Here is a 21,139-nt window from a genome sequence, read left to right as displayed (position 1 = left end):
TTCTCTGTTGTATCAGTGTTCACGTTAGACTTAAGTTTCATGCTCTTTATTGCTTGCAGCACCAGCAGCAGACTGCTGTTTCTGTCTGTAAGTGTATAAAAAATAAGATGTTTATTATTACAGTAGGATTGTATTGCATGTGGGCATTCACCAATCTATTTTCTTTAGTCAGCCATGGACTAACTATGGCTGATGGTCATATGTGTGAGATTTATGTCTACTGGGGAAGTATTTCTCTTTATGTGCAACTTCAACATGGAAATGGTCTGTTTTATGTATCGCTTTACAAATAAAGGAAAAGTTAGGCAGCTACATTTCCATTTCTCTTCTTTGAGATTCAACCACAGATTAAAAGAAATAAACCTGAGATAACAGGGGTAATCTGTAAGCATAAAACTACACATTGGCATGTAATTTTATGCAAAGAGAACACAAGAAATGTCCAAATCTTAAATGACTGTATCACTGGAGTGTATAAAACTTGTCTTCATACATTCATTCATTTTTTTGAACTCAATTAGATGTTCTGGTAAAATGGAACTGGAAACGCCTGATTACATTTCTGTTTACGCAAATGCTTCAGTGTAGTCTATGTGCACTGATGCTTTACATTAGCCTCTACTACATGCTAACAAAAGCTGTCACAAAACAGGTTTTTAATGTTGTTGCTGCTCTTCCTCCCGGCAACGGGAAAGTGTGAAAGTTGGTTCCCAGCATATGTTTTCAGGAATTTGTTCTCTGATTAACCTAAACGCCTGTTGTTCAAATACAATGTTTGATCTGTGATTTAGGAAGAACTTTTCAGGACAGCTAGGTAAAGTGTGAGAATGAAACGCCCTACAGTTCATAAGACTTGTTATTACATATTTTGTTAGCATACACATAACTGTTTGATTAACCTCTAAATACTAACAAAGAATGTCTATTATTTCCTTTGTATCTTGATGTTGATCTCTGCAGTTAACTAGCTCATTCTTTGCAGTTTTCCCAAGGAGGTGCAGTCTGGATTGCTGGAGGTCATCTCTCCTTCACAGTATTACTACCCTGACTTCGCCAGCCTTAAGGAGACTTTTGGAGACTCCAAAGAAAGAGTCAAGTACGGTGCATATACAAAATCACATGATGCAGTCTCGAAATGCTACAAATGTTTTGTCAGTGATGGTAATTCTGAAGTGTTTTTTACCGTATTTTTCGGACCATAAGGCGCACCAGATTATACATTACAGAATCCTGCCATGCGATTGCATTTGTCCATAACCATCAGGAACCTTCGCATTAACAATTTTGTCGAGTGGGGGAAAAAAGTTAGCGTTCATCCTCCAGCTTCACTGTGTTTATGTTATGCTAGCATAGCTGTGTCGCTAGCGATCACGTAGCACAACATTATATACCAGCTAGCCGAACTTTAGTAATGCTACAAACGTCACTGCTGTTTAGTTTAATTTATGTTAGAAGTGATAACAGAGCTGTACGTTTGAATTTTCTCACAAATCTCTCAGTCAGAACATGCTATATCATGTTTAGGTGGAAGCTAGCGAGCTAACTTCCTGCTAACTTCTAACTCCGTTAAATTTAATAAATCCTGTTTTCATGGATGCCTGGATGTTAAACTTAATTGTTACACCTGGTAAAGCAGCAACACTGATGATTTTATTAAAGACGAAAGAATTTAGACAGTTTTTAACTCTCAGTGATGCCGCAGTGTTTGTTTGACTTTGGGACCTGATGTAGACGGAGTTTAGGACCCAGATTACTGCGCGAGGCTCCTGCCTAAGGTAGCCGTAATGCTCCGACAATCCATCAAGCGGTGCGGCTTCGTAGCAACCAAAGTCGTACTAAAACATTTTTTGACAGATTTTTGAGCGCCGTGTACCACATAAAATCGGTTCGAGGTCAGTAATCACAACCAGAATTCATACATAAGACGCATCAGTTTGTAGGGCGCACTGTTGAATTTGGAGAATATTAAAGGATTTTTAAGAGCGCCTTATAGTGCAGAAAATAGAGTACGTGCTGCTGCAGTGGCACAGAGGACACAAAACCAACATATACACTATATAACCTAATAAATAAATGATGAAGAGTAGGAGACTTATAATGTGTTTGGTGTGTTAAACAATAAACTGTTATTTATTGAATGCAGAGTGGTGTATAAACACACAGTCAGTACCAAAACCAAAAAGGTGAGTGAATTTCTGTTCGGGTTATATTTTTGCTTCTTGTTTGATTTTAGATGGCGAACAAAACAGAATCTGGACTTCAGCTTCCTCATGCTCTACGCTCAAGACAAAGGAACGTTTTATGTTCAGGTTAGGGTCAGACTTTAGTTATTATTTATTAAACACCTTATTTCTATTGTGCTTTGCATATCATGTTTCAGGAAACTTATTTTTAGCACCATTTATTTGTTTGTGATATCAGCCAGAGTAGCTTTGTATGTTATAATTCTTCCTTATATATCTTTCGCTTTCACATTGCCTGTCTGGATAGGGGCACTGCAGATGAGCTCAGACTATAAATGCTTACAGAAGACCCAAAGATGACATCACAGAAATGTGAAATACAAAAGTCTGAAATGATAGCCTGTTGTAAACTCTTTCTCCTTTTCACCAGGAGTGGTCTGATTGGGCTGTAGTTGTGCTTATGTTTAAACTTTTTATAAATAGTGTCTACTTCCTGACACGACTGTTTTTAACAAGCTAAGCAGATCTAAAATGTGTGGTCGAATGCCTAAGTGCAGCACAGAGTCCTGTTATGTTTAGGATAACTAAGAAAAAGGATAAAGGAGCAAATTATTATTTGTTGTCTGTTGATTTCCAGTTAGAGGATGATGTTGTTGCTAAGTCGGGCTACTATGACGAGATGAAGGCCTACGCCACAAACGAAGCTTCAAAGCCATGGCTCTACCTTGAGTTCTCCCAGCTTGGATTTATAGGTGTGCTTTTGTGTAAAATACTGAAGTGATTTTTTTGTGTGTGTGTGTGGATTTTTTTAGGTAATATTACACGAATGCATTTGTGTGTATGTGTGATTCTCCAGGCAAGTTGTTTCGGACCCGGGACCTCCCAATGATCGCCGAGTTCTTCCTCATGTTTCACAGAGACAAACCTATTGACTGGCTGCTGGATCACATTCTGTGGGTGAAGGTTTGCAACCCCGAGAAAGATTATGTAAGTCAGTTATATCAAGAGTCAAGAAATGCAAAGTATAGATTCATTTGTGTTTTGGGAAAGAGTCAGACCACTTCATTTTTTTTTTACACACTTTGCTGTTTGTTACAGCCCTACAAATAAGAAAAAGCACGTTGTTGTTGTAGATTTTTGTTAAAATGGAGCATAAATCTCTAAATAAATCTGTGGTTAAATAGATCTGGGACTCAGACTCTACATACTCTATGCAGATGACACCTCTTGTCTATACAAAGCATGGTATTTCCAGTACTGAGAAAGCATTGAACAGTACATTTTTTCCTATTGCTTGTTTTTTTTGTTGTTGTTGTAAAGAGCAGCTTTTACAGTGCGTTTCAAACTCACATGTTCTCACATTGTATATAGAAACACTGCACAGAGCAGAAGGCACTACTCAAGCAGAGGTACAAGCCTTCCCTCTTTCAGCATGTTGGTCTCCACTCTTCTCTGCCCGGGAAACTGCAGCATCTGAAGGTGAGAGTTCTGTTGGGGTTTGAATATATAATCCGAATGCGTATTTGCTGATTATATTGTTTTAATATAAGAGAGGCCTAACTCTGAGTACAGTCTGTGCCAAAAAGCACTGACAGGTAACTGCATGCTTTTGCAGCCAGAAAGTGAAACTAAGCAGAGTCTTTGATCGAAACTTATAGTGGTGTGACGTAGAGAGCAAGTATATAAATACCTAGGCTTCCATTTGTGCTTCAGACCTGGGGTTGTGTGTTTTGTGTTCAGGTCTCCATATCGAGGATATGTAAAATAAAGATCATTTTTTAAGTAAAAGGACCACTTTTGAGCTGTGTCTTTCTTGGCCGTAAAGAATACAAAAGAACCGGATTTAATAGTTCTTTTGACTCCCAGGAAACGTGTTTCATGATGGATATGAAGGTTTATCTGTCAGAGCCATTGGAGAACATTGGGGATATTTGGTGAAAACAAAACGCAGTGCATCCTCATGTATTCCTCATACCATCTGTGAAGCCACTAAGTCGACCATGAACTCCTCCCTATACCAAAGTCTATTCCAATTGAATCTAAGGCCAGATGTAAAGATAACACCTGGGCTAATTTGGGTAATGCAACAGGACAACGGCACCAAGCTAGAGATGGACCGATCCGATATTACGTATCGGTATCGGTCCGATACTGACCTAAATTACTGGATCGGATATCGGAGAAAAATAAAAAATGTAATCCGATCCATTAAATATCACGAAAGCACCTCACAAAACTTGCAACACGCCGTAACTCACCTCAGAACGTTAGCACGTCGGAGCAGTATGCATCACGTGATAGAGCGGCTGTGGCATGCGGGACCTGTCGGTGGTCTGGATAGCATTTGGAGCTTCGCTAGCAACCCGGCATTTCATCTCCGACAAAGTTATCCCGAGAGAAGTAAAGCAAGTGTGTAAGTCCATCTCTGAATGTTTGTAAAGCATTCCTGCGTTAAGCTTAACAAGCGACTGCCTCTTCTCGCTGCTACTTCAATCATGAAACTGCTTAATGATCAGCTGATCGGCTTTTCTGTCGGGACTCCGTCTCTCTTCTTTGTTTTTGGCCCACTTTGCACCAGAAAGAGGAAACCAGCGGCTGAACAACCGCAGCACGTTTAAGCTTGATCAGCTGTTGTTAGAATGTATTTAATATTACTTTCTACTCGAGGATCTTTTTCTACGTAGCTGACGGCTGGTAACTGTGCAGGGGCGGATCTAGCAAAGTTTAGCCAGGGGGGCCGATAGGGCATGAACAGGGAAAAGGGGGCACAAAGACATACTTTTCTTTCTTATTCTCATTTAAAATGTCTAGCTTTTAATAAATAATTATCCAAATCTTACACCCAAAGTTTTAATTTGATGTAAAATGAATAGAAGTCAATTACTGTATATAGTGACTATTAAGTCTAATATACCCTAGTAAGCTATAGTACTTTTTCCTTTGGGAAGGTACCATCTGTGCAGTCTGCAATTTTGTTGAAGAAAGATGTTGAATCTATTTAATATTTCTTGAAAAATAATTGATTTCTGTGCATTTTTTTTCACACTGCATCAAATTAAGGTTGATTACGTCGATTAAGCATCATGAGGTGGAGCGTGAGGGGTGGTTCCCTATTTATTATTTATTTATTTTTGTTGTTGCTGGGAGTTGGAACCCTATTAGTTAGGTTGCTTAATATTTACGCTAAGTACTCTTTAAAATACCAGAATAGGGAGGATGGTGTAGGTTTAAGTTTATTAGATTGATCAGTATTGCTGAACTATGAAATATTTTTTTTTGCATACAGGTATAACAGAATAGCTTTAGTGTAGTTGTTGTTTTAAACTTGAGTATGAACTTATACAAAATGCAGCAAGATATTTAAAAAACAGTTTTGTTGATTAAAAAACACTATATCGGATTCATATCGGTATCGGCAGATATCCAAATTTATGATATCGGTATCGGTATCGGACATAAAAAAAGTGGTATCGTGCCATCTCTACACCAAGCACAGAAACAAACTGAAGGGCTGAAAAAGAAAAGATTCAGGGTGTTGGAATAGCCCAGTCAAAGTCCAGCAGGAGTCTGATTTACTCTTTATGACACTTGTAACACTTAAAAGTAAATGTAAAATTGCCGTCTTTGGACTCTATCAACCAGATCTTGTAAAATGCCAATGAGTAAATAAAATGTGTTTCACTGTAAATGGCCATTTTCGTGCATGTACTTGAGCCCTGAGCTTTTCTGTTCAGTGGAGGTTGAGGTGAGAATGCAAATGTCTCGACCCAAACCAATTTGTGCAGATTAAATTCAGGCTTCGAGCACTACTCGGGCAGCACTCTCCTAAACCAATCAGGTCATTAGTGAGAACATGGCTGATGTTAATGTCCCCTGCTGAACATTCTCTACAGTTCATTTGTTAAAAAGAGCTTTGATAACGAGGTTCAAGGGTCACATGTGCACGGGTTGCATATTACTAGAATCTGGTGGTAATGGTGTCAGGACACCTGAGTGGGAGTAAAAGAGAAGGTGCTTTTCTAGTCATCTTTTCTTCTGTTAGTTTAGTAGGCCTTTATTGAAGACTCATAAAATATTTTTCAGATTTAAATATTTAAAAGCTGTTTTACAAATATGAACCAGGAAATGTGTCAAACGTGACTTAAACAACAGAAGAAGGCTAAAGGTGAACAGGGTGGTAAAACATCTCTGTGAACTACCTGTGAAACTAGTAGAGTTAAATAAGGTGTGACAGCTGAGCAATGAAAAGCATTCCTGTGAAACACTTCAAGGCTTTGGAGCGTGACCGCCGAGGCGCCATTTTAGCAGGCCAAACAAAGGAGCGAAAGCATCAGCAGTGGTTCGCACTTGCTGTGTTGTCGGTTGTAATGTTAGATCGCACGATCGGGAAGGGAATAAGCCAGAAAATGGGCTCTGTTTTTATCATTTCCCCACCTGGAAGCAACATGAGGGAGCTCATGTGTCGGATGTTACCGAAAGAAGGCGTCTAGCCTGGATAGCAGCTGTGAGACGAGCTGATATCCAGTTCTCTTCCATCTCCAGATATCTGTTGGTGCTCCAGACATTTTCATTCAGGTCAGATCTAAATAAGTTCATATTACTCTTTATAGCCTATTAGTTGTATTTTCAATGCGCTCTGAGGTCGTAGCAAATTAGAACAAACATCCTAATGAGTGATTTTGTAGATATATATATAATAGAATTCAACTTTATTGTCATTGCACATGTTGCAAGTATTGGCAACGAAATGCAGTTTGCATCCATCCAGAAGGGCTTTAGCAATAATATAGCTATATTACAAAATATATATTAGCAATAATATAGATATATTACAGAAACGGGTCTGTTATAGGTATGAGGGTACAAAATATGGGTCTATTATGTGTATGTTACAATGTACACAGTATGAAGGTATGTTATGAATATGCTATAACTATAAGTATGTACAGACTATGAACAGGATATAAATATGAAAACTATACAGAAATATGAACTATGCAAGTTATAAACAGTTATAGAATTATAATTATTATATATGTTCTCTTTATAGAGTTGCTAATTGTTTGTCATTATTGCAGCAAACCAGTCTATGAAATGGATGAAACAAATCCCGACTGGGTTCCAGCGCTACACATGGGGCACTACGAAATCCCTGCTTCAAACCACATGCTACACACCACCAGGCCACTCAGATTACTTCTTCCATGTGAGGGTGAAGAGGTGACCCTTCTGGATAAGATGGTGAAGGTTTGCTGCGTTTGGTGAACATGTGCCCCAGTGTGGTAGTAAAACCAGGGGAAATGCTCTTGTTAGATACTCTTAAAAGTCTAGTGCTGTATATGTAGTGATAAGTTTTCAAAAGAGACAGAATGCTAGCACTGGGTGATATTATTTAAATGCTGTCATGATTTTATGTGAACATTTTGTCATTTGTAAACTATACATGACATTGATTCTACATTGTAACTGATGTGATGTTTTAATTAAAGGCAAACATTTATTTGTTTCTTTATTCAACTTTTGAACAGTGTTACTTAGTAAGTACATATTCAGTAAATGCTAATTATTTACATGGCAATGCACTTCAGGCACAAATGTAGACCCCCTAAATACAACATTATGGGTTATCCCTCCATTGAAGAATGAAGGGCTTTGGCTGGATCTGCCCCTTTGACCTTGGTCAGAGCCACGTTACCAGGCTCCTGATTGGTTGTCGTGGCGCGATTTGACGCTGGAGTTCAGATTTTTCCAACTCGAGCGGTAGACGCGAAACGCGCGTATGCACAAAATGCAACACAAAAACTGGGTTTTTTTGCGAGTCAAATGCGCCAGACGTGCTACACTGACGCGCGTTTCACGCGTTTTCGCGACGCAAATCTGCTTCCGAATTTTCACGGGACCCGCAATCGCGTGTCATCGCGCTTTCCCATTGACTTTACATGTAAACCTGACGCTCTGTTCGCATCTAACGCGTTCGGTGTGAACACACTGTAAGTCAATAGCGGTTGGCCTAGTGTTTCTACTCCACTGTCGTTATTTCATACGGGTCCACATTTCCAGTGCACGCTATTTTTTTGCAAGTACCGTCTCTTTGCATCCGGACGCAATCTGTCTATATACAGTCCTTTTTATTTTGAGCTGCTTTTAAGTGTGGTTCGTAGCAATCTTCCTTCCAACACAGTGTGGTTGTTTTGATTCATGGCCTGCTGAAATGGTGCCGCGCTCCCACAGTGCATTGCGGCGTGACGTCAACTACAAAGCCCTATAGGATCAGCCATACAGTTTAACCTGAGCAGAAAAAATGTTGTTGATCTGCTGTTTGCTTAGCTGACAATAGAGTTCAAGACAAGAGAAAGCGACTGAGATGAGTGTGAAAGAATGATGGTGTTTGTCATGGAGTAGATACATGACAGCACAGCCCGATGAGTGAAAACATTTAACATGAACACTGGCATATAATGTGAATGTGCAGCTTTAGCATTTTAACTGTATGTGTTTTGAATTGACTGCAAACCCAGAATCATTCATTCATGTTGTTAAGTGTTCTCGCCTGTGGATGTGCTGTGGTATGTGCAAAGATATTTTTCTCTTCTTTCTCTTATCCACTTCAGGACAAAGACTTTGGGAAGCAGACGCTGTACAAGGCTCACAATAACCCACCTGCAGAGGTGAGCAGCACTTTGAAACACTACCAGACGCACAGCTTGAAAAGTGCTTACGAAGGACGAGATTTCTTCTGGGCAATAACTCCCCTCCAGGGTGACTACATCCTCTTCAACTTCTCCCAGCCAGTCTACACTTCTGGGTTAGTTTGTTTAGTTATTTTCCATACAGTCTGTAAATTTTGCAAATTAATGTTTTCTATTTAAAAAAAAAAAAAAAAAAAAAGAAAAGAAGAGGACAAAAACACAAATGATGATGATGGTGACCCAGTCTGCACATTAAACTGCTTTACAAACTGCTTTCATTCATACACACGCATGAAACAAGCAGCAGCTAGAGGATGATAAGGTACAGCACAAATGCTGCGGCAAGACAGAGCTAGGATGTTGGGTCAGGGGGAAATGTCATTATCACCACCCTCAGAGATTGGGTACCAAGCCCTAAGAGCAACTGGTGCGTCGAAGGTGTTGAATGTGAGAGCAGCTGACCCGAAAGTGAAGGTCATGGCTAAACTGGAAAACATGAAGTACCCTCTGAAAGTCTACTAGACGATGTGAATGCAGCATTAGAAACAATCCCTACTGTGACCATTACTGAAACCGACTGATCTACACCACAGCAACAGTGATCATCAGTGTTGGGAAGGTTACTTTTAAAATGTATTCCACTACAGATTACAGATTACATGCCCCAAAATGTATTTTGTAACGTATTCTGAATACTTTGGATTACTTAATATATTATCATGCTTTTTACAACTACATGAATGTACTATTGCTGTGTAATTTATTACTTTTACTGAAGGTTACTCTCCATATCAATACCGACTAGATTTTTAAATCTGAATATATTTGCAGCGATCTCGTATAGAAAACTGTTTCACGCGTATATAAAACAGGTCCGCGGCTCCGAACCGTAGTAAAGGGACCTCTGACTAATACGCCGGGTTCGTGTCGGGCTCGTAGCTGAAAACTAGCTTTACTTTGTTGTCTGGGTCAACTTTGCTAGCAAGAGACAGAGAGAGGCGTTGAAAGACTGCTCCAACGGAACTTATTGTTTCGGAGGAAAACACGAACACGGCGTACAGTCGAGTCTTAACAGCTTACTTACAGCTGGGCTCGTCAGGCACTCTTCTTGGCTTTAGTGGTTATTATTATATTTACATGCTTCCAGCTCCCGTTTCTGCTCTGTGACAGCTCATACTTTTCCTTTCTCTCCCTCCCTCGCTCACAGACACATAACGTGTATGGCAGTCCATTCTCCCTGCAGCACGGACTACTGCCCATCAGGCTGCATGCTTTAGGGCTATGCCTGTAACACTCTGCCTTCATATGAAATCATTTTTGTGAATAATTTTTTAAAATATTTCTTCACATCATTATGCTGCTGCAAGCAGTGGTGACATGGGCGGCGAGATTGAGACACAGACATTAGAGCCTCTTAATGCCTGTTTTGTTTGGGGCGTGGAAACCAAAAATAGAGAGGGCATAGCCGAACATATGAAACAGGAAAAGACCGCCGTGTAATCCCTTTATTTCAGCAAAGTAACTGTATTCTGAATACCACCTTTTTAAATGGTAACTGTAACGGAATACAGTTACTCATAGTTTGTATTTTAAATACATAACGGTGGTACATGTATTCTGCTACTCCCCAATACTGGTGATCATTCAGATGCTTGACTATAAGATGAACAACGGTTACAAGGAGCCGTACCCTCCATGGAAAACTGGAAATCAAGACTGCATGGAGGGAGGTTAGCCAACTATCAGAATGGCAGAAAGGATTAATGAAGATTGTAGTGGCAGTTTGTTGTACAACAAACTGCCACTACCTGAGGCCTGAGACAGTCAAACAAAGACTCAAAGCCTTGGATAACTGCTTGAACAAGACCGATACGACCCAGGAGAATAAACCAGCCCTGCCCCACTGAACTATCCAAGCTGTACTCTCAGTAGTAGGGAAGCAATGTGAGAACAACCCCATAGAGTCTGGAGACGGAGCAATACTGGAAGAACATATAGGAGAAGGACACAACATATAACAACAATCCTTATTGACTAGTGGATCTAAGAATAGACCACAGCAACCTCCCTAAACAGGACCAACCATCACAATGGCAGAAATCCAAGAAAAAGTTTCCACTATAAAGAGTTGGACAGCAGCACACCCTGACATGATTCACTCCTGCTGGCTAAAGAAGCTAACTGCACTCAGTGAATGTCTAGCAGCACAAAGGAACCAGCTGCTACCGGATGAGATGCACCCAAAATTAAGGCCGGACAGCCCTTATCCCCAAGAAACCCAAGAGCTAAGCAGGAGGAAGGTGGCCAGGGGCAAGTGAGTGTCAGAACCACTATCCAGGCTTAAACATTTCACCAGGAGTACATCAGGAAGATGGCCACAACCAACCACGTGCTTGGTGAGAAACCAGAGAAAGAAGAGGAGCAAGGAGAAGAACCATAATGGACCAGGTAGAGGAAGTGTCTGACAGCACAGAGGCTGGGGTCTATCACACCAGGCAAGACCCAAGGTGCAGGCTGGTGCAAGATGCTAGCATACATGGAACGCCATAACCAAGTGGCTGCCATACAGGGAGTGCAGAATTATTAGGCAAATGAGTATTTTGTCCACATCATCCTCTTCATGCATGTTGTCTTACTCCAAGCTGTATAGGCTCAAAAGCCTACTACCAATTAAGCATATTAGGTGATGTGCATCTCTGTAATGAGAAGGGGTGTGGTCTAATGACATCAACACCCTATATCAGGTGTGCATAATTATTAGGCAACGTCCTTTCCTTTGGCAAAATGGGTCAAAAGAAGGACTTGACAGGCTCAGAAAAGTCAAAAATAGTGAGATATCTTGCAGAGGGATGCAGCAGTCTCAAAATTGCAAAGCTTCTGAAGCGTGATCATCGAACAATCAAGCGTTTCATTCAAAATAGTCAACAGGGTCGCAAGAAGCGTGTGGAAAAACCAAGGCAGCAAATAACTGCCCATGAACTGAGAAAAGTCAAGCGTGCAGCTGCCAAGATGCCACTTGCCACCAGTTTGGCCATATTTCAGAGCTGCAACATCACTGGAGTGCCCAAAAGCACAAGGTGTGCAATACTCAGAGACATGGCCAAGGTTAGAAAGGCTGAAAGATGACCACCACTGAACAAGACACACAAGCTGAAACGTCAAGACTGGGCCAAGAAATATCTCAAGACTGGTTTTTCTAAGGTTTTATGGACTGATGAAATGAGAGTGAGTCTTGATGGGCCAGATGGATGGGCCCGTGGCTGGATTGGTAAAGGGCAGAGAGCTCCAGTCCGACTCAGACGCCAGCAAGGTGGAGGTGGAGTACTGGTTTGGGCTGGTATCATCAAAGATGAGCTTGTGGGGCCTTTTCGGGTTGAGGATGGAGTCAAGCTCAACTCCCAGTCCTACTGCCAGTTTCTGGAAGACACCTTCTTCAAGCAGTGGTACAGGAAGAAGTCTGCATCCTTCAAGAAAAACATGATTTTCATGCAGGACAATGCTCCATCACACACGTCCAAGTACTCCACAGCGTGGCTGGCAAGAAAGGGTATAAAAGAAGAAAAACTAATGACATGGCCTCCTTGTTCACCTGATCTGAACCCCATTGAGAACCTGTGGTCCATCATCAAATGTGAGATTTACAAGGAGGGAAAACAGTACACCTCTCTGAACAGTGTCTGGGAGGCTGTGGTTGCTGCTGCACGCAATGTTGATGGTGAACAGATCAAAACACTGACAGAATCCATGGATGGCAGGCTTTTGAGTGTCCTTGCAAAGAAAGGTGGCTATATTGGTCGCTGATTTGTTTTTGTTTTGTTTTTGAATGTCAGAAATGTATATTTGTGAATGTGGAGATGTTATATTGGTTTCACTGGTAAAAATAAATAATTGAAATGGGTATATATTTGTTTTTTGTTAAGTTGCCTAATAATTATGCACAGTAATAGTCACCTGCACACACAGATATCCCCCTAAAATAGCTAAAACTAAAAACAAACTAAAAACTACTTCCAAAAACATTCAGCTTTGATATTAATGAGTTTTTTGGGTTCATTGAGAACATGGTTGTTGTTCAATAATAACATTATTCCTCAAAAATACAACTTGCCTAATAATTCTGCACTCCCTGTAGTATACCGAAACATCTGTATACTATCACCCGCTAGGGTGATTGAAAATGACCGAGCTAAGATTCTGTGGAACATGTACAGACAAACGGTGATGGCTAACCAACCGGGCTTTCAAAACATGAGATTTAAAATGTGTAACTAACAGATATCAAGAAGAAGGAATATGGGTGGCTCAAGAAGTCCCAATGATTGAGAGAGGAGCGAGAGAAGATGTGGAAGGTGAACGCATTAGTAGTCCCCGTGGTAATTGGAGTACTCAGGGCAGTGACGCCCAAACTGGACGAGTGGCTCCAGAAGAGCGCAGTCTTAAGTACATCAAAGATACTGCACAGGAAAAAGATACTCAGATAGTAATCTGAGAATCTTTTAAAAAAATGTTAGCACTCATATTCTCTACCAAATTTGATAAGAACTGATTATTTAATGTGTGATGTATTTTCTAAGAATGTTTAAATCTCCTTGTGCTACTAAGTAAAGAGAAACTGGAGCATCAGAGTCAGTATGTCACTCGTTTTGTGAAACCTGTCCTGTTATGGTCGAACAAAAAGAGATGATTGGTTGCAGCACGTCTTTCTGGAAAGTCAACATTCTAACTGTATGAGCTTCATGACTTTTCCTGTACAGTACATGTGCCAGACTGTGATCCTGTGCTGACAGGACTGTCTGGTAGTCACACAGCTGTTTGCTTGGTTCCAAAGAATGACTTCCCTCCATAATATGAACCAACTACAAAAATGCATCAAGACATCAAGACGAAAACTAGAAAAATGACAGTTTCTTTGCTCAATTTTAAATATTTTCCTCCTGTCAAGTGATACTGTAGCAGTTTAAAACATCTTTGCACAGGTTTCAGTTATTATTCAGAATCATTTCTGTATGTTAGAGCAGTAAAGTTTAAAGTGATAGGTTGAAGTTTGTTGGGGTTTTTTTTTTCATTGCACAAATGAACATGAACGCCAGTTTAAAGGAAAATGTAATTTAGAAATGAAACTGATATGACGTGATAATAATGCTGCGTGCAGTATTTGAGCCCAGGAGCATCTTTGTGTGTAGATGTTACCAGGTTGGCGTATTTATATTCCACCTGTGCTCTTTTCTTTAACAATGCAGGTACCTGATTCGCAGTGGAAATATCGAGACCAATGGAGATAAATTCTTCAATACAACAGTGGAAGTACTGCCTAGCAGTGTGAGTAACGTGTGTGTGTGTGTGTGTGTGTGTGTGTGTGTGTGTGTGTGTACACGTGTGCTTATTTTCTGGGCGTGTATTCTTTAGTTCTAATGTTGCGGTTGAGTGGGTCTTGGTTTTCATCTCGGGTGTTGATGAAAAGAGTAGCAAGGCAACAAGAAACATCTACCACAACAAGCTATCTGCTATCAGCCTGCTGCCTCTATTTAGCCCTGTGTGTGTGTGTGTGTGTGTGTGTGTGTGCGTGTGCGTGCGTGCGTGTGTGTGTGTGTCAGTTAACATGTATGTCACGCTGAAGGGGAAAAGTGGTCAGGCCAGCGGTGGCCTTTGAGTAAAGTTAGACAGACATGGAATCCCTGTGTGGAAGATAAGAGGGAAACCTCATCGTTTAGTTTCAGGTCCACAAGCTTTTCAGTTCACAATAACAACAAACAAACAAACAAAGGATTGGAACAAGATTTCTGTTTTTATTTTTTATTATGAAATATCCAGTGCTAGATGGGGTTCCTTAAAGGCCAGGACAGTTGATTCTGCTCATCTGCACACAGCAGTGTCAGTGGGAGAAACGTTTCGTCTCATCCAAGTGACTCAAGTCAAGTCATCTTTATTTATATAGCACATTTAAAAGACATCAAGTGTCAGCCAAAGTGCTGAACAGAGGGATAATGTGATAAAAAGAATTAAAATAGATAAGATGGAAACTATCACCACTCACAACAAGTTTTTCAGTCGCAGTCACGCACAGACAAATCCCACAGTAGTGCAACTGATCACAACCATAAAACAGCCGTTTCAAACAATAACGCTGCAGATGTGGAAGCAAAGTAATTGTGGATGTCTGATCAGGCCTCATAGCACAGAGCACACCCGGGGAAATTACACCTGTAAGTCTGTATAGTTTGTCTAAGATACACAGCATAAGCAGCTGAGGCCTTTAAACTTCTCATAAGTGATCGTGATTGACTGCGAGGGCTAGTTTCTTTTTGCCATTATTTATTTTAACAGAATGACATCACTAGTCCCCAGAGTCCGTGTCTGTTCCCAGACCAGCTAAATAGAACTTTTGACTCAAACAGTAAAATGATCAAATGTGGACTATCCAGTATTATGTTACTCTTTTCTAAGTTAATAAATGATTTAATAATTGATCAAAATACAGATTTTTTTTGTTTTCCTTCAAAAACCTGGCTGCAGCTGGATGAATTTGTCTAAATGAATAACCCTCCCAGAGTTCTGCTAAACCGCTTTCTGGGTCCTCACAGCACAGGCTGAGGACGAGTGGCAGCAAATTTTTACTCAAAGAATTATCAAGAAATCCAAATATTTTGACAGATTCATGATTCATTTGAAAGCCTCACTCTTGGCCTTGTTACCCTCTAACACATAAAGAAGTTTGGTTTTGTTTCTGTCTGATTTCTTAGACTTTTTACCTGAATTGTTGCTCATAACATTCACGTGGATGCGCCAAATGACAACCCCTACACTGCATTGTTACTCTTTGCTAAATATGAATGAACTGACTGACTGTTTTGATCACACACGACATAGAAACTGACCAATAACCCAAATCTGTCTGGACAGTAACGTCCATTTTACAATAATGGACTGCACAGTTTCAGTACACTCTTCTTTTTTTTTTTTTTTTTTTTTATGAAAGTGCTGTAAGGCAAGGCAAGTTTATTTATATAGCACAATTCAACAACAAGGTGATTCAAAGTGCTTTACAGAGACATTAAAAAACAATAAAAAGCATGGTAATAATTTTTTTCTAAAGGTGCTTCCTTCTTATCTTCTTCAGTGGAAGAATATGCCACAATAATGTAGAGCAGCTATGTAAATGTTATTCTCAGAAGTCAAATATCTCGTGTTACAACCTCACTGCATACGTTGCAGAAAACTGTGGCTCCTCTGAAAAAAGCTTGAAATCAGAGGTTTGATCCCCTGCTATAAGACAGATAACTTGTAAACTGGAGAGGAAATGACATTGCACTCATTTAAAAGAACTTTGTTTTGCACGGAAAGATAGTTTGCAGCTCTACAAAAATCCTTCCACAGACTAGGTCATTTTACTACTGGCTGCTGATGTAGTAAAATGAGATAACCCCAGGCTTCTTTCAGCACTGTCGCCAGGCTGACAGTCAGGGCCAAGTCTTCCTTTTTTTTTACCTGTTTTACCTGAACTAATAATGAATTTCACCACAAATAAAATGTTCCAGTCACAAAGAAAAAAAACATGTACATTTTATTGCATACGTATACATTTTATTTTTGCGGGTCATACCCAGATGTATTGAGCTGGATGACACCAATTTAAAGCAGCGGTCCCCAACAACCAGGGCACCGGTACCGGTCTGTGAGCCGTTTGGTACCGGGCCGGGAGAGTTGGGCTCAGGTGTGAAATTTATGGTTAACTCTGTTTCCCGGGGTCTTTTCCCGTGGTGTAGCTGTGTGTCTTATTTTGAAAGAAATATTTACACGTTACCATAGTGACCAGAGAGCGTTAAGGGGCAGAGAGGAGGATGTTACTCTCAGTGTTGTCTGCGAATTTCAGGAGGGCGCTGCTAACAAAGTTACACGATTACACAGTGAATTCACATTTGCTATTATTATATTTACAAAATAGAGTTTTTGTCTTTGTCCTATCAAAGACAGCTTAAAGGTGAAAATATCGTCTGATATTAAACCGACACGTGGCGCAAAAAACGTTGGACTGCTGATTCAAAGTCATGTCTTAAAGACATAAAAGGTTGGCTGACTTCTAATTTCTTGCTTCTGATCTCAGACAAAACTGAGATTATGTTACTCGGCCTGAAAAATCTTAGTAACATTGTTTCTAACCAGGATGGCATTAGCTTGGCCTCCAGCAACACTGAGAGAAATCTTGTCCTTCAGGGTCCAAATGAAGCAAATATGTAGCGCTGCTTTCATCCACAGAGCATCTCTAAAGTTATATCCTGTCTCCGAGTGATGCCGATGCTTTGGGGCTGGACTGCTGCAGACCAGGATTAGGAGGTTGTTCTAAAAGTTCCTGAAAAGCCTCCAGTTAATTCAAAATGCTGCAGTGGGAGCACAGAGAGAGAGTTATTTCTCTAATACCATGATGTCTTACCAGTTTGGACTTGGGAGACAGACATCCTCTCTTCTTTTAAGATTAGATTCAAAACTTTTGGATAAACCTTATAGTTGGGGCTAAATCACGTGACCCTGAGCCATCTCTCATTTTGAAGTGCTATGACATCAGAGACAGATGACACCTATGTGTGCAGTCTATTCTGATTGTATGGGTAGAGAGCTGTCGGGAATATGTCGCGCAAACCTCAGCTTAAAACTGACTTAAACTCTGCAGAAGACTGCCTGCGCGTCCTCAGTCTTCTTGTGGTGACGTCTTCTTGGCACACCTGTCTTTGACATCCTCATTCGTATGGACCTTAACCTTCAGTTTGGAAACGGTACTAGTGCTTGTACTGAGTTTACACTTTCAAATGATGACATATAATCGCATGATTTCTCCCCTTATATTACTCGTTGACTCTGACTACATGTCCTGATAGGACTTCATAAAAATCTGTAAAAATGCCAAAGCAGTAAGGTAACCAAAAAGACAACACGTGTGGTCGTTACGTAAATTTACAAGTTCGTAATTGTTCCATAAACATGGGCAGCATTACCAGTGTTGGGCAAGTTGCTTTGAAAAAGTAATTAATTATAGTTACTAGTTACTTCTTCAAAAAAGTAACTGAGTTAGTGAGTTAGAAGATTCTAAAAGTAATTAATTACTTGAAAAGTAACTATTGCGTTACTTTAAAAAATAAAAGTTTAACCCTCTGGGCTCCAGGGTATAATTGGCCATTTTTAACTACTTTTCTTCCTCACGTGTCTGAATTTACAGTTATGTTTTCATTTTGACAAACTGTAGTAACACAACTGATCTACAATCAGACAAAAAATATAACGTTCTACTCGGATTTTATATTTTTTACTGTAACAACCACAAACATGTTTATTGAATCATATTTCATAACTTTAAATTTCATGTGCACAAGTTTTGCAAACAACAAAGATATTTGCAGCCATTTACCTTTTACCCTTTTTTTATAACCAATTTAAACTATTTACAGAACAATCAGCTGTTCTTCAATAAGATGCCACACAAGTTATTTGTGCCACTCCAAATATTTCTGTCCACTATAAAGGAAACATCACAGCCTGATACCTGCAGGTCTGACAGCAGCAGGTGTGTCACTGCTGTTTCTACCTGGAGACAGCAGCCGCCTCATTGTTCTGACACACAACACAACACTATCCACAGCACTACACACTAACTACACAAGACAACACATGAACTACACACTCCAAACACGCTAAACGTCACAAATCTCTCACATCTCAAAACTCTCTCTCTCTCTCTCTCTCTCTCTCTCTCTCTCTCTCTCTCTCTCTCTTCCTAAACAACCAAACGTCATGTTGCCATGTCATTTTTGATTGGTCGACATGGTGCGTTTTTCCACCAACACGAACGGGCTGTTTTTTGTTTAGTTTTTTATTTTTTGCTCACAAGCAGAGAGTGCTCGCTGCGCTTCCTTAGACGTTAAACGTGACGAAACTATTCAGGAAAAAACACACGTACATATTTTTTTATCATGACTCTGGTTTTACTGGCCTATCAACACAATTTAAAAACTGGTATATATCACATTGTTGCTTTGTCATCTTGAAGTGGTCATGTGATTGACCACGACTCTGAGGTCTGAGGTCTGTTGTTCGTCTGTGGCACAGTTTTTAAAATATAATCATCCATGTTTGCTTCTGTGGGGAATACGTTACCCGCTGTCTCTGGAATACCACAGCTCCTGCTGATCATGCTGAACTCCAAATGATAGGCAAATGTCAGTGTTTTGCCTTTTACACCTGAGATACTTGTTTTCTTCTTTCAGGTGCTGGCAAGACACAAAGTGGCCATTCCTCATTACAGGGAGTCGGGCAATGGCTTCATCATTGTTGGTAAATACATAAACCAAAGGAAGGGGCTCCCAGCGTCTCAAAAACGCTCATTTATCGTACATTTAGCAGCAATCACACATTATTCATCAACCATCTGTGTTAACCCTCTCAGGCTCAAATTAAGTTTTAGTTGCTAATGCACAACCAAGTCCTGCAGTGGTACTTCTGAGTAAAAAAACCTCATAAAATATGTATGTGGGGTAATCAGGTTGTTAGTTTTTAACTGTTGCAAATCGGCAACGCCTGCCTCGAGAGGGTTGAAACTAATGAACAAGGAAAAGCATGCCAACAGGTTCCTATTAAACGCTGTATGGCCGAGCATGAAGTAGCTACTTATTATTCCAAAAGGGAAATATTATTGTACATTTAGCCGCTGCACAGGTTGCTCTACCTGTTGTACCAGCAGCTGGTGCTTTGAACGTCTGCTGTGATGCCTGAGTGAAGCTTCCCTGTTATAAAGCGGCAGGTAATTGGCCAGTAGTTTGATGGTGTCACAGCCTTGTAGGGATCCCTCATAATCAGGACTGTTCTGGCCTCTGTTAGCCAGTCCCTTTGTGGTGTTCTTGTTCTGGGAGAGTACTTCACCAAAGCTCTGAGCAGCTGTTCTTAGTTTGTTCTTATTACCATTAAACGTGTTCACAGCACTAAGTATTTCGCATGTTTGAAAAAGCTTTTGCATTATATGAGAAAAGGAAGTTACTCTGTTACCTGTGCTTTTTATAGACCCCCCCCCCCCCCACACACACACACACACACACACACACACACACACACACACACACACACACCCAACCTACTGCTGTGTGTTTCCAGGTGAATTTGTGAATGGATTAGCTGAAGGAAAGATTGAAGCAGCGCTGCAGCCGGTCTCTGCACTGCGCCTGGTGGTCCACTCCGACTCCGATGTCTGGGCTCTGCTGAGTGAGGTCTGACCCAAATACTTGTGTTAAGTGTGTTTTTATACACTTAAAAACAATCTCGTGTAAGAAAATAAATAAATAAAAACAGTAAAAAAAAAAAGAAATGCACAAAACTAAAAGCAAGCAAGCAGCCATCAAACAAACAGTTCTTCCCTGTTCTTATGTCACATGATGTAATGTGATGTTATGAAACGTATGTGATCAAAGTATCTTGTTGGAATTCTGTCATTCAAGTTGCTGATTCTTAAGGTGAACCTTTAAAACGGACTCAGTACCACTGTGGTCAGCTCACAGTAGTGCTAGTAGATTAGGCCACATGCTCTGGATGCAACAGTTTCTCCCATCAGTATCCCAGCCACTTCACATACGGCTGCACCCCCACTCCCACAGAGTGCACTGAAGATCATCAGGAAACAGGGGTTGTGGCAACTAGTACAAGAAAAGAGTCAATGTTGTGGTTTCATATGGGCTCAAAATGTGGTCATAAATATTTTGTACTTGTAAATCGGTTTTGTACTTGTAAAGAAGATTTGTGTGTGCGTAAAAAAGATTTGTGTGTGTAAAAAAGATTTGTGTGTGTGTGTAAAAAAGATTTGTGTGTGGACTTAGCCCAAAAAAAACCCTGCAAGTTACAAGTACGAATTTTGACCCTATTTTTCTTCCTTTAAGCCAGGGCTGCCCAATCCCAGTCCTCGAGAGCTACTATCCTGCAGCTTTTAGATGCATCCCTACTCCAACACAGCCGAATCAAATGGTTTGATTACCTCTTCAGCATGCCATCATGTTTGGCAAAGGCCTGATAACAAGCCATTCATTTGATTCGGGTGTGTGGGAACAAGGATGCATCTAAAAGCTGCAGGACGGTAGCTCTCGAGGACCGGGATTGGGCACCCCTGCTTTAAGCTGATTGGTCAATGTCATGTCAATCACAAATTAAACAATCCAATCAGAGAACAGATGGGTTTGGCTGTCGGAGGGGCGCTTTTTTGAACTGCAGGTCCTTGAAGGGTAATCTCTATATAAATAT

At 40.4% G+C, this 21,139-nt stretch overlaps 1 protein-coding gene across 1 annotated transcript in view; it reads left to right on the top strand.

Moving 5' to 3' along the window:
• Positions 1–21,139, top strand: part of zgc:154054 (uncharacterized protein LOC777616 homolog) — a 34,964-nt gene that overhangs the window by 12,170 nt on the left and 1,655 nt on the right. The window contains exons 6-14 of the mRNA XM_040010216.1: positions 983–1,096; positions 2,234–2,309; positions 2,821–2,935; positions 3,040–3,170; positions 3,555–3,662; positions 8,795–8,988; positions 14,113–14,191; positions 19,126–19,192; positions 20,006–20,118. Of these exons, the coding sequence (XP_039866150.1) occupies positions 983–1,096; positions 2,234–2,309; positions 2,821–2,935; positions 3,040–3,170; positions 3,555–3,662; positions 8,795–8,988; positions 14,113–14,191; positions 19,126–19,192; positions 20,006–20,118 (997 nt within the window). The remainder of the gene's footprint in view (positions 1–982; positions 1,097–2,233; positions 2,310–2,820; positions 2,936–3,039; positions 3,171–3,554; positions 3,663–8,794; positions 8,989–14,112; positions 14,192–19,125; positions 19,193–20,005; positions 20,119–21,139) is intronic.

Source organism: Simochromis diagramma, unplaced genomic scaffold (genome assembly GCF_900408965.1).
Source record: "Simochromis diagramma unplaced genomic scaffold, fSimDia1.1 OVJJ01000585.1, whole genome shotgun sequence".
Classification (NCBI taxonomy): domain Eukaryota; kingdom Metazoa; phylum Chordata; class Actinopteri; order Cichliformes; family Cichlidae; genus Simochromis; species Simochromis diagramma.
Note: the sequence above shows the minus strand (reverse complement) of the source record. Positions and strands in the feature narration are given on the sequence as shown.